Below are 17,785 nucleotides of genomic sequence, written 5' to 3'. Positions count from 1 at the left end.
CTGCAAAGTAACTAAGAATGTCAAGTATCCAGAGTACCTGAAATGGTGTCAGCACCTAAAAGACTGAGTGATATTAATGGAATTGAGCTAATTTCAAGGCTGTTCTTTACCATGAGTTTATTTTCTAGTTCTGAACTTAAACACATTTTTCATACTTATACGTTACCAGCTATCTCTATTTGAGTAAAATGACTCATTTATTCATGCTCTAATGTACTTTTATAATAGCCTCTATTTTTTGACCCTTACAACAAATTTGTGAATTAGGTAGGGAATATCATCCCTATTTTTCAAGTGAGAAAACTGAGTCTTTTGTAAGTACCTTACTCAGGTCACATGAATACGAAATGGGTGTTGTTTACTCACACTACTAGGATCTAGTTCCTAACCTTTTCTCGCCACTATGCTGGTCTTTACTGTTATTTTACTAATGTAGAGATTTCAATTCTATGGTAAACTCACCAGAGACCTTGCTTTTAACAGTCTATGTCCTCTCTGCATACCATTCTGGATTGATTCACAAGGCACTGAGATAGAAAATTCTGGGTTGATTCACAAGGCACTGAGATAGAAAATCCCATCTATAAGATTTCTAGTAAAGGTTGTTACAGAAATTGAGACAACAAACATTTACAGTATTAGGATTCAGAAAAATATTTCTAAGGTAGGAAAGTATAATGGTTAAGCACATAAATTTTATGCAGGTTGAAATCTTGGCTCTGCCCCGCTGAGAGCTGTATAATGTGGGGCACATTAACCTTTCTGTACCTTCATTTCTTTCATGGTAAAGTGAAAATAATGGTGACGATATGTTGTTCATAGGGTTGCTGTAGGATTAAGTGAATTAATAGTTGTGACACCCTTGAGAATGGTATCTGGCTCTTAGCAAGCCCTGCAGTCAGCCGTTGCTATTCTGTGGCTCCAGAGAAGCTCCTGGAAGACTCCTGCTGTTTGTTGCTTGTAGCCTAATATGTCACAAAAGTGTCCCATGAGACTCGCACCCAGAGTTTCAAATTCTGGCCATCGGACCTCAGTCACATTCTCAGACATGAGCCCCAAATGAGGCCCCGCAAAATGGGGCCTTTTTCCAACTCCAGTTCATTCTGCTGCTGCAATTCTGACATGACTAGACAAACCAACCTCTGACACAGAGTGACCTTAGAATAATAGAGAACTTCCCAGGGCTGCCAAACCTGCAGAACAGCTGTCAGCGCTGAAACCTAAGCTGACTGATGGTATCAAATACCTTGGTAAAGTCAACAAATTAAATCTTCAAGACGTTCCTGCATTTGCATTGTGCCTGCGTCCCCACAAAGTTCAAGTCCTCCGGTGCATTGACTGCCTTCAACCACTCAATCATTTCTCCTGCCCAGTGCTGAGGGCTCAGGCTGTGTGGACAGCGGGGACTCGCAGCTGGGTGGACATGGCTGCGGCCGTGGGGAGTTCCCACTAGCCTGGTGACCCACGGGATGTCTCCAGGGACACAGAGCTGGCACGTCACCTAACAGCTGGCCTGGCAAGAATCGGTCCAGGAACAAGGACTGATGAGCGGCTGCGGCCATATTCTGTTCAGCCTCTTCCGAGATGGCCACGACTTTGGCTTGATTTCTCACCTACTAGGAGATGGCTCTCAACTGGGGGCATCAGCACATTGAGGGGAGATGAGCAGCTGAGGCAGGAAGGCTGTAAACACCTCATGACACGTGTCCCCCAAAACAGAGGAATTCAGCCCCAAATGTCAACAGTGTTGAGGCCAAGAAAAATGCTGAGCTAGATCATCTCAGTCTCTCTGTAGCTCAACAAATTCTGTTTTCTGAAACTTGATATTTCCCTGAAGGCCATGTAAATGTTTAAACAGCAGCTTCCCTCTCTTTTGAGTGCAAGGTCGTTCAATAAATTAGTGTAACCTTCTAAAAAGCCCCGGAACCCCCTTTGTACCACCCACCAAGCTGCCGACCAAATGCTAGGGTGTTCACCACCTCAAAAGTTGGCAGGAAGCCCTGTGCCCAACGTCTGACACTCCTGGCTGATAAGATAAAGGGGACGGCACTTTCATGGATAAATAATGGAAATTTTCATGTCTCACAAAACCCTTACTTTAGACATTATTTTCTCCATCTGACTTTTTATAATAGTTGTTAACTGGGAGCAGCAAACACTGGCTTGACTTTCATTTATTTTCTTAGCCCTTGCCTTTTCGATGGACTCCTCTGAGCAGTGAAGGGGTAAAATGCAAGCCACAATCAGGAAAAGGTATCTCTTAATCCTCAGGCCGAGCTTTCAAATCCCAGCAACTGCCAGCTTAGTCTGACTGTTTAGTCGTTTCTAGACATGAGTCTTTCCATTCCTCACCTGCTTCAGCACCCATGGCTCTCAAGTGAGACGGGGCGGGGGGTGGGGAGGTTACCTCTGGGTGCTGCTCGAAAGACAAGCAGGTACATCCCAGAACAAGGCTGGCTGTGTGTACTTGGGGTCTGTTAAAGGAGAGGCCGTAGGTGCTGAGAGCTCTTTTGCCATTGGGGGCTTTGCAACTGATGAGCCCTATTATGGAGTTACTGAGACCAGTGTTTCTAATCCCGATTCTACCATTTACTGAGGCGACTTTGAGCATAACCCTTAGGTTCTCTTGTTAGGGGGATACTCACAGGGCCTCGCTCACAGATTTCCTCTGGGATTTAAATGAAATGATCTATGGTAAGTGCTTGGATGGTAATAAATTCTCCTTTAGCATGTAGTTGTTGCTGGTGGTGGTCCATGGTTGGGACTCAAGCATGTATAGGGGAAAGAGAAGGTTGAGTGGTAACCCCCAAAAGGAGTGTGGCTCTGGTGAAGAAAGGGGGCTCACTTTTGTTTTTATGTGAAGGGCTTCCACTTTCATGCACTCTTCACTGGGATTCTACTCTCAGCATTTTGTAGAAAAAGAGAGGGGTGGAAGTACCAGCACATTGCAAAATGCCTCTTTCCTCCTCTTCCAGAACTTTCTTTCATCTCCCAGCCCCACGTGAACACAGAGAGGTGCAGGCATGTGTAGATCAAAAAAGAAACAGGAGAGTTAAAGCTTCTTGACCTTGTAAGTATGTAAACTTAACACAGAGATGTGGAGGTTTAAGCCCTCGGTGAAGGTCACGTTGGATGAGTTCCCTAGTGCCAATATGATCCAGTCAAATGCACCTCACTTCTCTGTTGCTTCCTCTTTGAGCAAAATGATCTAACCCAGAAAAGAAACAGCCCAGACCCATGATGTTTTAACGAAGTGGCAGTGGCCGCCTCTTGCATCTTGCTTGGCCCCAATTCTTGGGGGCTGCACCAGAGTGATGTGTGGTCAAATGTCAGATGTGCCCAGCTTGTGGAGGGCACATGGGGGTTCCTTCTTGGCAGAGCCCACAGGGTAAGCATGCCAGTGGTACAGACAGCTGGGGACCAGCTACACTGGGACACTTTGAACTTTCTAAGAGAAATCTAATTTTCTGAGGTAAATTGAGGGCTCTCCCTGGTGGCTCAAGGGGTTAAAGCACAGTACTATGAAGTTGTTCACAGCCACTACAACATGAGTTAGATCCCTTGCCAGGGAGTGACCCACAGCGGGCAGCAGACCTCGCCTGTCTCCCCGCAGCTCCCCTCAGCAGTGTGTTTCAGTTGATCTACCTGTCCTGCTCCCCACTCTGTCTCTGGTGTATACTCTCATCACCCACACCTCTGGCCTGTCCCCCAGCTCTTGTATGCATAAATAAATAAATCTTAAAAAAAAAAAATGAAAGCAAAGCCACTGTGACCAGTCACTTACCCTGGTGGCTCCCCTCACAGATGCAGGAGGTCCTGCCTGGTCCACACATCTGTGGAGAGAATTCAAAATAATTTCTTTGAAGATATGCTCAAGGTGTACTTGGAAGAAAAAAATCCACAGCTACTTGCTATCTTATCTTGGCACCTTGAGTAGGTAGAGTTCTAAGGCTCTGTGAGAAGACATTTCTGGGTGAATGGCTTATTAGGGGGGAAAAATGAGAAACCTTATGATTGCTGAGAACTGGGAAATAAGACTGACTAGTGGGTCACTGAGTGCGAAGGAAGCATGAAGGCACGAAGAGAGAGTAAGGTTTGAGGGGTGTTGGTATGTGCAAAGCAGGTTTCTTGGGTTTCCAAAACAATTTACTTCATTTTACTACATTGCTCCGGTGAAGGGAATCCTGTGTACACACACATATATGTATATACTATGTATTCTGGTCCCAAGGACCAGAGATAGAATTGCAAGAAGTTAGAAGACACTGCCAGAGGCACCAGTGAGCGGCTGAATCTAACATATTGGCTCTCGCTGTAAGTGGGACACAGATTTTCTGTTTCTACATATACATTTTTGTTTCAAAGAGCGAATAATTCAGGATCAGACTCGATACTTCATTAGGGGATGATTAAGAGAGCAGCCTTCATAAAGGCAGCTTCAGGATCTCTGTGTTTCTGAAGATGTCTTATGTATTCAAAAGCCTGCTTTTGCTTTTACTATGTGTGAGGTTTCCCTCAAGATGACTAAAATGACTACAAGATATGAATGCCCACAGGGGTCCAAGACCGAGGAAGGCTTTGGTCTTTAAATCTACAGCCCTGTGTCAAGGGTGCTCAAGGTTTCAACAGTACGTTGGCTCTGTTTCTGTGTGAATCGTCTCCCGCCCTCTACTTGGGGAACAGCCAAAGAAACTAAGACTCAGATCAGCCCCAAAGTGGTAAGAAGCAATTGCCTTTCATTCACACGCCTACTGCTTCACAGTTCATGAAAGCACAGTGTAAAACCCACAGCCAAACAATTTTATATGTCAAAAATCTCCATATGTATTTTATAGTTTGGCTCAAATTCTCAGCAGAAATTGAAATTAGTAAGTTGGCTTTCTTTCACCTTACTGTGAAATATCAGTGTTATACTATTACTATTTAGGAGTTAAATATTTTCTTATTTGTAAGTTTTTCCAGTTTCCTTCACCCTTTCTGTGGGGCATTCGGGAGCCTTAGGCCTCCCCCACTACGTATGAGGCGCTATTGTGAGTGCTTTGCAGGAAATCAGTATTTCTGAGCTGGGGCCCTGTTCACCCAGAGTTATTACAATCAGCATGATTGTAAAATTAGAAGCTAAGATGTGATAGTGACAGTTCAAACCCTGCCAAGATACACTGATATGCAGATTTTTTTTTCAATAACTACAGTTGACCTTTCACATCAGCAGCTTCTGCATCCACAGGTTCAAGCAACCAGCATCTGTGGATTCTGTACATAGGTGCTGGAAACCAATCTCACAAGACCAAGTGATGACTATAGTTAAATTTTGGGGGGTCAGACATTGTATGGATTTTTAACTGGGCCAGCACCCCTAACCTCCCCAGCTGATCAAAGGTCAACTACAAAACCTGCTGAAAACACCCAGTGGCCAGAGGTCGCCTCGTGGGGACAAACAGGGAATGTGACAAACAGGGTCCCCAGCGCGAGCGTGGAACATAGACCCTCGGCAAGAGGGTCATGGCTGGGCAGGGTGGATGCACACTCGCCCGAGGGTGTGTAGGGCTGTTTGCCACTGTGGTGTAGGTGGCAGGCATGCGACGCAATCATCCGGAGGCCCAGTGTTCCTGCACACACCCCCGGGGCCACCAACAAGGTCACGCACGTCTGTTTCTGGAGTGCAGTTGTCCACTTGGAGAGTGAACGAAACAGCCGCCTCATGGAAGCCGGGCTGCTACGTGTCCCCGGGACGACGCAAAGGTGCCCCCTCTTCTGCACTTGCTCACAGGCCCCCTGAGGCTGAGTGGTAGAGATCGCTGCCTGCACCCTACTTCTCCAACTCCACCCATTCTGCCTCAGAGGAAACTTTCAAAAACAGTCTCCTGGACTCCTCTGCATCCTTCATTCCAACAACAGACAGATCTGCCTAAAACAGAACTTTGATTGCATCAGTCTCCTGCTTAAAATCTCACAAGGTAAATGGGGGGGGGGGCCGGGGGAGTGCATGGGATTATGGCGATGGCACACAGGTGACTTGGTGATGGGAAACCCGCAGGGATTACAATGGAGATGGAAAAAAAAATGTACAAAATGCTGTAAAAATAAACTGCTATAAAATAAAAAATAAATAAATAAGTAAAATCAAGGTAAAAAAATCTCACAAGGTATCATCCAAACTCTTTTTTTAATAAAAAATTTTAAAATAATATAATAGTTTATTTTTACATTACTTTGTGCATTTTTCCTTCTCAGTGGTAATCCCCTTGGGTTTCCCATCACCAAATCACCCATGTGCCATCTCCATAGTCCAGTGTCATCCAAACTCTGAGCATGGCACGAGGCTCTCCTTTCATGTGCTGAGTTCCCCACGTGACTCCTCTCCTTTCAATCTTGTCTCCCACACTCCCCTGTGCAGGTACCTGAACTCTAGACTTACCAGATTTACTTCACCTCCCTAAAATGTGCTCTCCTGTTTCCATGCTTTATAGACACCACTCAGGAATTCTCCTTCAGTAGGTTAGAGTTTGACTCAAGTATATTATCCAAAAAAAATCTTTCTAACCAGAACTCAGGGCATGTCCCCAAGTGCTGGTGGAACATGCTGTCACCTCTGGGCATTGAACAGCTCCACCTGGAGGGCCATAGGCAATGTAGACCCTACACTTCAAAATGGATGCCATGTCCTCGCCCACGCCACTCCTGCTGGCAGCTCATCAGCTTCTCCTACGGACTCAAACCCAGACACCCAGCTCAGAGCCATCAGTGTCATCACCAGGCCTTTAGCTAGTCAGGCAATGGTCAGCCTTTGCCTGTACCCTTGCAGTAGCCCCACCTGGCCTTTCCCACATCCTGTCCCAACCACCCACTTCCATTAGCCAGAGGGGCTGGCATCAGGGGACCCTTGTCACTTCCGTTTACTGTTCAAGCGATTCCCATCAGCTCTCAGCTGAAAGTTCAAGTCCTTGTCTGTGTTCCTAGGCCCTATGTGATCCAGTCCCCACACACTGTCTGGGCCTCCGCGGTGTAGTCTGCGCACTGTCTAGCCCCATTCCACACGCACCTGCTGACATTCGTTCTGCGGTAGGGAGGCAGCCGCACCTGAGTCTGTGAACATGATTTTTCCTTTGCCTAAAGCATTTCCCACCAGCTGTTTGCCTGGATAACTGCTTCACCCTTGAAGAATCAGTCCTGTGCCTTTTCCTCCAGAAGACCTGTCCGCAGCCTTTGCTCGGCCCACCCAGCGCCCCGGGCTCGGCCATTTCCTTTACAACCCTCCCAGGACTAGAGCTTGGGAAGCCAGGGGCTGTGTTTTGCTTCTGGCTGCACCTGGCTCTCCTAGAGCAGTGTCAGCAGAACAGAAGCAAGCATCGTTTTCGTTTTCATTTTCACCATGTTGGCTGCTCCTCCTTTGCTGCTCCTAGTTAGCCGCGACCTACTAAGTCAGAGTGAGTGGTCACTCCCTACACCTTCTTCCTCGCCCAGCATGTCCACTTCCCAGCTTCCCATTCTAAACAGTGGCAACTCTGCTCCTTCGCCTCCTCACTGTCACTCGTCCGGCCAGTGAGGCGCCTCCTTCTAAGCCTCTGTGGCCCGGCCCCTCGGATGTGAGTCTTGTCCCCTCATGTCTGCTCTTCGTGCCGCCACTGCAGAGCTTCTGGCCTGGCAGCACCCGCACTGGTGACGTTCCAGGGGCCCCGGTGTCTGGCGACATCTCTGACCTTCATCCAGTAGACTCCAGCTGCGCTGTTCTTCAGGTGTGAGCACCAGAAACATCTCTAAAGGTGTTTTACCACTCTGTCTCTGGTGAATCCTCTCACCCCCTTGTACTTTTGGCCTACACCCCAGTTCTTGTGTGCATAATTAAGTCTTTTTTAAAAATTACTAGTGTTTCAATGGAATATAGCTCAGTTACCAAAATAAATAAATAAATAAACACCATGCCTTTTGTAGCAACATGGATGGAGCTGGAAAAGATCATGCTTAGTGAGATAAGCCAGAAAGAAAAGGAAAAATACTGGATGGTTTCACTCATAACAGGAGTATAAAAGACCAGGGCAGAAAATAATGATAATGATGATCAACCATATACCAGAGACATTTTGTGGGGTGGAGTGGGGGGAAGGAAATGCACTGAACTATGGTGATGGCACATGGGTGATTTGGTGATGGGAAGTCCTCAGGGATTACAACTGAGATGAAAAAATGCACAAAATGATGTACAAATAAACTATTATATTATTTAAAAAAAAAAAAAGTACTAGTGTTTGTCCAGGTTAGTGGGCTGAGAATAAACCAGGATGGGATGGGGTTGAGGGGGAGATTGTTCCTGGCTGAGAAGCACTGAGCAAAAGTGATCTTTCTCAAATACAACTCAAATTATGTCACCTCCCTGTTGAAAAACTATCAATGGAAGAAATATATACATATGCACATGAATGAAATACAAGTATTTGGGATCTCCCTGGTGGCACAGGGGTTAAAATCTCAGGCCATCGAACTATCAGCAGCCACTGTAACATGAGCTGGATCCCAGCCAGGGAGCTGACCCACAGGGTACAGCAGACCCTTCCTGTCTCTCCGCTGCTTCCCCTCAGCAGTGCATTTCAGTAGATCTGCCTGTTCTGGTCTCCACTCTATCTCTGGTGAATCTTCTCAACCCCTGCACCTCTGGCCTGTACCCCAGCTCTTGCATGCACAAATAAATAAATCTTTAAAAAGAAGTCCTAGTGTTTGTCCAGGTTAGTGGGCAGAGAGTGATATGTGTACATAGTATATAGTATGTGATGGATATGTTACACATACACATATAGGAATATACATGACACAATATAGAAACACACTAGTCTGTAATATATATATGTAGTACACATGTAACGTATATAATAAACAGGAAAAGGAGGTCTGGCTGGCACAAGGATGAAGGGATTCCTGGCGGCCGCAGTATCTAGCACTGTGTGGATTCCATCTTCTCCCTCTTACCTCTCCCTCCTGGTCTGATTAGTCTCGCTGCACGCAGGCCAATGAGCCACCCTGACCTAGAGAACTTCCTGCTGTCTCCAGGCTGCACCTTTGCTGTGTCCATCTTTCTGCCTGGTGCAGCCCTTGGACTCTCCACTGCCCAGTTCAGTCCTATGCGTCTGAGAAGCCTCTGGACACCCCCGCGTGAGCTCTGTGCTTGTCCTGCCATCTGGGGTGGGAGCGCCATGCAGCCGCCACGTGGCGTCCCCCAGGTGGCTGCCAGGCCAGGTGGCATCCCTGTGTAGGTCCTAAAGGACCTCAAGACCCCCTACTGACATTTGCCAGAAAAGTGCCTTAGAGAGCACGTGAGCCAAGGGTGGTTGTGATGGCTTCTCCCTGGAACTCTCTGGTAGCCTCCCGCTGGCAGGAGCTTTGCTGTATTCTTATGATTTTATCTCCAGCACTAAGCACAACACTTGATGTGGAGTAGGGCTTTGCAAAAGCTGGATAAATAAGTGAAAGGGAGGCAATCACCTGGCCACCTGCAGTGATGGCCTCCACCGGAGGGAAGCAGGAATGAGCATCCGGGTGTCCTGGGGACCTGGAGATAAATGAGTGGGGTCCCCAGAGCCCTCCTCTAGGCCTCCTGAATTAGAAACTCAAGTTTGGGGCCTCATCAGTGGTCGTTTTCCAAGAACTGCTGACGAGATTCTTAGGATCAAGCAGATCCAAGAGATTCCCCAGCTTCTCCCATCGGCCCCCTCAGGCTGCTGTAACTCGAAGCAGGAGAAGAGAGCACAGGAGGAGTTTGAAAGGAGGAAGGGAGAGGAGAGAGAGCAGGAGGAGGAAAGGAGCCAGGAACAGAGAGAAGAGGTGGGAGGCAGGAGAGAGAGGAGAGGGGAGAGGAGAGAGAGGAAAGGAGAGAAGAGAGAACACAATTAGTAGCCTGAGAAAAACAGGCGGAATCCGCCTTCTCACTTCCCCAACGTCTGACCTTTCTGCCCACATCCTGCATCTGCAGTCAGAGTGGCCCAGCTGCGCACACCCGCGGGTCAGGCAGATCAGGGCATGTCCAGAGCAGCTGGGTGGCTCCAGCCAAGCTCCCTGCAGCTGGTGAGCTTTTCGCCATAAAGGAGCAGGGCAGTGGCCGCACAGGGCCGGCAGAGTCGTCCCTCTCCCCCCACCTGCAGGAGAGCGCTGCCCACGTGGCCAGCTCCACTAGCAAATGAAAGCCCGAGCCTCCCAGGACTGACACCTCCTCGCTCCGGGCTCTGAACCAGTTCCTGTACTTTCACTTTCACGTCCCAGCCCTGGGAGCACCGGCAGGGGCAGAGGAGGGCGGCCAACCCATGTCCCTGCGGCCCCTGAGTGAGCGGAGGCACAAGGCTGCACAGCTCTGAGAGAGGCTGGGCCTCAGTGAGGGCAAATGCGCCCTCCAGGGAGACTTCCTTGGGGGGCATGTGGGCATGGCCGAATGGCCAGATCCTGTCCCTTGGGGAAGGCTAGCCAGGCCTGGAAGCTAGTTAGCTGCACTCTTGGGGGGGGAGGTCTGTTGGGGTGCACCTTGTTGTAGAGGAAGCTGACTAAGTTATGGCCATGCTGGGGGAGGAGGGGCTGAACGCTGCATGTCACAGGCACGAGATGTCCGCAAACAAGACAAAGGAAACATGACTTACAGGGAAATGGGGAAAGATGAGGCAGTGTGTGTATGCTTTTCTTGAAGGCACTCACTAGCGATAAACACATTGAAACAGAAGCAGGAAATATTTTCCTGGGTTATGCTGGGGTCACAGAGGATACAGTTCAGTCATTTACAAATAGATTGAAATAATAATGGGATCTTGCAGGCAGTGTGGGAGCTTGGGGGAGCAGCTATCTGGAACAGAATTGGCAAGGTTTTCATTCATTCGTGAAGTCACTGCCTTCCTATGGTTTTTACTCCCAGATAATAGGAAATCAGAGCTTCAACATCTCCCACAAGCTTATGGGCTGGGCCTGGGAAGGAACAAATGTGCCCAGCGAAGTGACTGTCATTTTCAGTTAAACTTTAGCTTCAAGGAGGAAGAGAAATTTCTCCCATACGCAAGTCTTTTAGTGCTCCGAGAGCTGGTCTTCTGCTCACAAGGGTTGTTTTCCTGCTGTGATTGACAATGCAGGCTGCACACTGCTCTGCTGACCTGTCCAGGTCAGTGTGTGACCACGTGTGCTCTGTGCAAGTAGGAGCCTGACAGCAGCTGACAGTGAGGAGCACCCTGGGGCCCTCGCCCAAGCCTCCCTTCCCCAGGGCGAGGAGGAGTTTCCTAATCACATAGCATTTTCCAAGAGATTTTACATTTCAAAAGAGCAGAACTGCCAAAAGAAAGATAGAGTGGACTTAAAAGCCAAGAGCCAGCCCTCCCGTTTGCACACAATTCCTATTCTGACCACAGCACACTCCTTGAAAAACAACCTCCCTATCACACACAGGATTAAAGTCCATCTCAATAGTTAGGCCACACTTGTACTTAAAAATAAAAAGGACGTATTTTACATTTTATCTTCTGAAACCACATACGAGAACAAAAAAGACATACTTCCTAGCTCAATGAGTAAACATATATTCTCACCTTTTGAAAATGGACTTAAAAGCAACAAATTCTGAAAATGGCTACACACATAATATACAGAGAGAGACTTATGAAATCTGTTTCATTTCCAAATGTGGTAGAGCCTCGGACCAGCTGGGTCTATCTATGTTGCTACACAGAATTTTCTAAGAGTTTCAGAATTTTAAAGTTGATCTCTAATCCACATCCCCCAGGAGTTCTAGGTCGTTATTTTCTTTGGTCTGCTTTGGCAGTAGCATGCGCTCTGGCTTGGTGATAAACTGCCCATACTGTTAACAGGCGCCTTAAGCTTTTTCTGCTTTCCCAGTGTTAGCTGGTTCAGCCCGATACAACTGTGCCTTAAAGAAAGTCACAAAAAACACAAATCACATCACAAATCCCAGCTACACCACACTTTAGGAATAGTTCTGTTCTCCTTCAAAGAAAGATTTCCTATAAAGGAAATACTCCTCCACTGAAAATCCCCAGAAGAGAAAATGACTAGAATTTCAAAGATTTTTTTTTTTTTAAATTTCAAACATTGTTAGGAAGAAAAGCAACTCACCTACTTTGAAGAGAGTCTGCTTGCAAGAGACTCAGGGAGAAAGCCACACAAATCTACATTTTGTTCAATTCTTGGTCATTTCATCAAAGACAAAAACAGCCTCTCTGGGTGGAAACTGGAAGCAAAAATCTCCCCTCTGCTGGAGAGGAGAGATCAGGTCTGGGTTCTCAGGGTCAGGGGGCGTCATCAATGCCCCACCAGCTATTGTTTCTGGGGGACAGTGACTTCCAAAACGTCCTGCTTAGCGCCCCGTGCACTCTGAATGGGTTGCTAGTGCTCACACATCACGTGGCAGGCAACACCTTAAAAGGGTGGGAAGCTTTTCAACCAGGAAGACAAGCCCAAAGTATTTAGTCGTCAGCTCAATTGCTAGTAAGCAAAGCTTTGCTTATTTTGTGCACAACAGTCTCCCGGCACAGTGAGTCAGGGTGAACTGATTTACAGAGGGAGCAGGGAACCACCTGAAACTGTCTTCCTTACTCCAAAAGCTTCCCCTCACTTCACTTTAAGTTTAAATTCTGGGCAACCAGATTAGAAAGGCTGCCCGCATGATTTTTGGAACCGGGCTTCCTTTTTTTCCTACTTTAAAAATTATCTCGACCCTTTTGCTGGGGCCATTTACTCCTCTTCAGTCTCTACCCACCTCTTCTCGTGACCACAGACACAAACTCCCAAGAAAGGAGAGTTTTGATCTGACGATGTCTCCCTGGCCAGGCACAGACCAGCTCTCCGAGAGGTAAAGAAACAGTCAATAATCGTTTCCCAACATTTAACCCATCACTCTCCAACAGCACTGGCGGGAACCCACAGTAGCAGCTGGTTAGAAGCTGGATTTCAGGTGAGCCCAGTTTCCAGTTTTCAAAAGCACTTTGTCATCACTCAAGCTAAATCCTGTTTCCTTTGTCACTAAGTAAATTTAGATTCTAAGAACAAACATTAAAACATTCTGATACAAAGCAGGCTGCTGGCCTCTGGATCAGGTAACAAAAGAGCAATGAGCTGAGCTGAATTTCACTCACCCTTTCGGGGCCAGGGAGTGAGGCTCCTTTCGGGATTTCCTGAATGAGAACAGGGAAGCAAATGAGGATCTGAAGCTCAGTCTAGAGGCAACCGAGGTTGGGGTTCTCTGATTTGGTAAATGTTGAGATCTTGAGGTCTGATCTAGAAGATTATAAAAAGTTGGCATCGTTTAAATATTTCCAGCGAAATAGATGTCAGAAACCAACTTCTCCCCCTTGTCCCCATGCAGCCTAAAATGCAACAACTCCCCCCCCTGCCCCCCCCCACGAAGGCCTCAGGGAATCAGAGACCCCATGATCTAACCGAGCAGTCCTATAGAAGAGAAGGGAGCTTTCAGTGTATACCCCCCTCCGCAGTTGTGAAGAAAGTGGCCCCTCATGCTAACTGTGTGAATATCTCAGTGTCTCCCCTGCTGTTCTGGGGTATCATTTAATAGAGTTAATTAAAACTTAAGTCTGTGCACTTTGCTTAGCTGAATGATGCCAGGAGACACACAACAGATGATAAAGGGAAAATGCCAGAGTTGCCTTGGGGACCTCGCCTTGGGTGCAATGGCTTACCTCCACCCCCCAGCCTCCAACCCCCACCCTGTGGAGAATTCCCAGGAGTGAGGAGACTGGCAAACAGACCCAGGCTCGACACCTCCTGTGTGGAAGGCCCACAGGAACCTGAGGCCCAGCAGATAGCTACAGCATAGACTGATGCCCCCAGTCATGAAAAAGTCCACACACAAAAAAAACAGGTTATAAAGGGGAGGCCCGGTGCAGACATCTCCTATCTCACCTCTGTTCCCTGACATGAGATTTCAATAATCAACTTTTTCTGTCTGGTGAATGAAGGGTTGACTGTGCCCATGTTCAGTACTTATACATATAATTCCACTCAATGCCTCCTCTGGGGTAGGCATTAGACCCATATAGAGAAGAGGACATGAGTCTCCTAGAGACTATGTGACTTGAACAGGGTCACAGCAATTCTGGGAGACAGCGACACATTCACAGACCGGGTGGAGGGCTGATTTCAGGCTCTCTGGACAGCCTTGTCTGCGTTTTAGCCACCCTGCTACTGCCTGACTCAAAAAGCACACTCCCCAGACATTCCTGCAGGGCAGTTTAGTTCACACTTTTTTTTCTTTTTAAGTTTTATTTATGCATATAAAAGCTGGGGTGCAGGCCAGAGAGGTGTGTGTGGGGGTGGTGGTGAGCGAACTCACCAGAGACAGAGTGGTGGGTGGGGGGAGCAGAACAGGCAGATCCACTGATATCCACTGTTGAGGGGAGCAGTGAGCAAGACAGGAGAGGTCTGCTGCACCCTGTGGGTCACTCCCTGCCTGGGGATTGAACTTGTACTACTGTGGTTGGCGACAGCTTCATAGTGCTGAGACTAGACCCTTTGTACCACCAGGGAGGCCCAGTTAGCTCACACTTTCTACTGTGTATTGTACCCTAAACCTTTGACCTTCTGGTTTTCAAAATAGGAATGCCTCACAAATATACCTGCCACCCTTTGTAGGATGTATGAATCTAAGCTAAGGTGAGCACACCTGAGGCTTTCAAAAGAGCCCTAACACGTGTGGGCCACACCACAGAGCCACTGAGTGGTCCTGTACCATCGTGTGCTGGGAGAGAAAACACTCAGGGGCATCTTTTTCTCTCACCTTTTTCTGCCATCCCTTTCCTTAGCCTGTATGTTAGCGGTAGCTTTAACATTTGGCTGACGTCTGTTTCGTTGCAGAACTTTTTTCTTTGAATTTCTTCAAACCATTCACCGGTCACTCCTTGAAGCCATCTGACATCTCTTTTTGTCTTCTGGAGTTTGCTGAAAGACAAAAATGTCAATGCATTAAGTTTCTTTGCATTAAGAGCGAATTTAAGGAATGAGTTAAACTTGACTTTGTGAAGAAGCTGTGTAGACAATAAGTCTGAGAGGAAACTGGACAGAGCCAGAATTTCTTTTGCTCTGCTGTACCATTTCTATTTGCGCTGACAGGAAGACAACCTAAAAGTTTTTGCTAGAGTTGAACTACTCATCAAGTAGATGAGGATGAGGTGCTAAAACCTGACCTAATGATGCAATTAAGTGATAGACGTTTTAATGACATGGAGAAACTAGAACATTCTAATTCTGATTACTCATCCATTCATTTATTCATGGATTAAGTGTTTATTGAACAATATTGTTACTGGGTGTAGGCAATGGGGATTCAACAGTGGGTATAACAGAAAGGGCTCTTACCTGCCCAGGTAGTGGTAAAAGATAAAAGGTGACATACAGGGGGCCCTCCCTGGTGGTGGAGCGAGGTAAAGCACAGCCCTAAGAAGCAAAAGCCACTTGCACATGAGTTCGATCCCTGCCCCAGAGGTGACCCACATGGTGCGGCAGACCTCTCCTGACCCACCCGCTGCTCCCCTCAGCAGTGGACCTCAGCGATCTGCCTGTTCTGCTCTCCAGACTGTCTCTGGTGAATCCTCTCACGGCCCCTGCACCCTGCACCTCTGGCCTGTACCCCAGTTCGGTATGCACAAATAAATAAATCTTAAAAAAAAAAAAAAGGCTATATCCAGGAAAGAAAACATTCAATATAATGACCTTAGAGAACAGAATTCTTGCCACACGGAAGCCCAGAACGAACATAGGGCTAATGCCTAGAAAGACAAGAAAGACCCCCAGAGTTCAGAATGCCAGGTCTGAAATTCAACCACTGCTTTTTTCTTCTCCCCTGTCCTTTCCGGCATGGTCCTCATTCAAATGCTGCAGTTAAAATCATTGGCAGCAGTGATTTTTTTTTTCTTTTTACAAAAGCAGATAATTTTGTTCTACTTCAGGAGCACTCTAAAACTGGCAATAACAAGGGCTTAATCTAGAGTGCTTGAGTCCCTGGAATGAGGCAAAAAGAACAGAGGAGAGTTTGAAGAACACGAGGACAAATTTCATAAAGGGAGCTTGTGGCATGGTATTGATGGAAATGCCAAACTTGCTGCTTCGATCTTGGGGAGCCCTGCTGCTTGGGAAAGAGTTTCATGGGCCTCTACAGTGACTGCCCAAGGTCCCCTGTGAAGTCTGTTAGGGAACTTTGAAAGGAGATACGTGGTGAGCCAGACAGCTGCAGAGTGGCACATTTGGGGTTAAAGGCAATGAACTGGAATGGTTGCAACTGGAGCTCCTGCTTGGGGCCACGATACTGTCATTTTATAAAATAATTGAGAAGGAAGCCAGAGGCCATCCTGCCCAGACTTGCATTTAGAAAAGCATCAGGCAGCCATTGGTTCAACCAGCCCACGCAATTAGCGTGGGTGCTCTGCGTCTGGCCACTGCCGCCCCCTCCCACCTGGTACCTTGTTTCCTTGCTATTCTCTTTTCTTTTCTTTTTTTTGTTTAAAATTTTATTTATTTATTTTTGCATAGAGTTGGGGTACAGGCCAGAGGTGCAAGGTGTGAGAGGATTCGCCAGAGATAGAGTAGGGAGCAGAGCAGGCAGATTGTCTGAAATACACTGCTGAGGGGAGCAGCGGGGAGACAGGAGAGGTCTGGTGGGACAGCCTGGCTGGGATCGATCTCAGGCCTTGGTGGTGGTAGTGTTGAGACATAATCCCTAGGCCACCAGGGAGGCCCTGTTTTCCTTTCTGCTTCTAAACAGAACCCACTGATTCCAATCTAATAACACCCCACTTATTAATGCCCACTTTGTACACGGCCTCCACTTGCTCAGACAGCAAATGACAGAATCCCAATATTCAGCACCATCCCCTCTTCAACTCTCAACACATCCCTCACTTGAAATGAAGGCAAGGCAGCCTTGGGAACCTAATACATAAAACTTTTCTTCCTCATGAAGGCTTGATGTACCGTGGACTCTTCATAATAATCACACTAATTCCACCTGAGCTCACAGGCCACTCACACACGCAGCCATCACTGCCGACTTCCCCAGCCAGCGAGGTCAGAAATTTGTCCCTGTGCATGAATACTCATAAATCTGAATTTCAAGTCAGGAAATAGATCTTAAAGATGTACACTAACCCCCCACAACACCCAGCATTTACTTTAACTAAATTTTGTGGAGTTGCTAAAAATATTTGGAAGGGCACTGTTGTGTGGGGGAGACACAGATGAAGCATAAAGCAGAGAAAACAAAATGTAACATTTTATCGATGATTATGAGCTCTGTAAAGCTGATCCACCCATTTGGAAAAAATAAAAAACAACCGGTCTGTCAGAATAATGAAGGGTTATGGGTTTAACTTTTATTTTTAGCCTTTTTTAATGCTTATTCAGTAAGTATAAAGTGCTATTTTTCTTTTTGGCCAATTGTGAATTATTTATATTGATTTTTAAAAGATTTTCTTGGAGATAGGGGAAAACAATCCATTGTATTTTCACAACCACTACTGTCCTTTTGATGTGTTCTTTTTCCTTCTGTATTTTTGTAACAGGGTGGTCCCTAGGAAAAGGGGAAGTTCCAGGTGCCCTGCCCCACCCAGAAGGAGGGTGGAACTGAGCAGAGAAAAAGGAGAGAAGAGAAGGAAACAGGATGGAGAAGGAGGAGACCTGAGGAAGCCACATGGAGCAGCGAGCATGCGATGAGGAAACCAGACTTGTTTCCTGGCCCTGGACTGGTGAAGGCAGATGTGGGGGAGAGACCTATAGGGAGGTGACTGTGGCAGTGTTTATATTC

The 17,785-nt window shown here is 47.1% G+C and overlaps 1 protein-coding gene across 1 annotated transcript in view; it reads right to left on the bottom strand.

Moving 5' to 3' along the window:
- Positions 1-17,785, bottom strand: part of EXPH5 (exophilin 5) — a 63,091-nt gene that overhangs the window by 13,608 nt on the left and 31,698 nt on the right. Inside the window, exons 2-4 of the mRNA XM_004688852.2 lie at positions 14,768-14,928; positions 13,110-13,251; positions 3,785-3,833 (exon numbers count right to left, since the gene is read on the bottom strand). Coding sequence (XP_004688909.1) covers positions 3,785-3,833; positions 13,110-13,251; positions 14,768-14,928 — 352 coding nt within the window. The remainder of the gene's footprint in view (positions 1-3,784; positions 3,834-13,109; positions 13,252-14,767; positions 14,929-17,785) is intronic.

This window comes from Condylura cristata, unplaced genomic scaffold (assembly GCF_000260355.1).
Source record: "Condylura cristata isolate star-nosed mole 26May11 unplaced genomic scaffold, ConCri1.0 scaffold00025, whole genome shotgun sequence".
NCBI classification, from domain to species: domain Eukaryota; kingdom Metazoa; phylum Chordata; class Mammalia; order Eulipotyphla; family Talpidae; genus Condylura; species Condylura cristata.
This window is presented reverse-complemented; position numbering and strand designations above follow the sequence as displayed.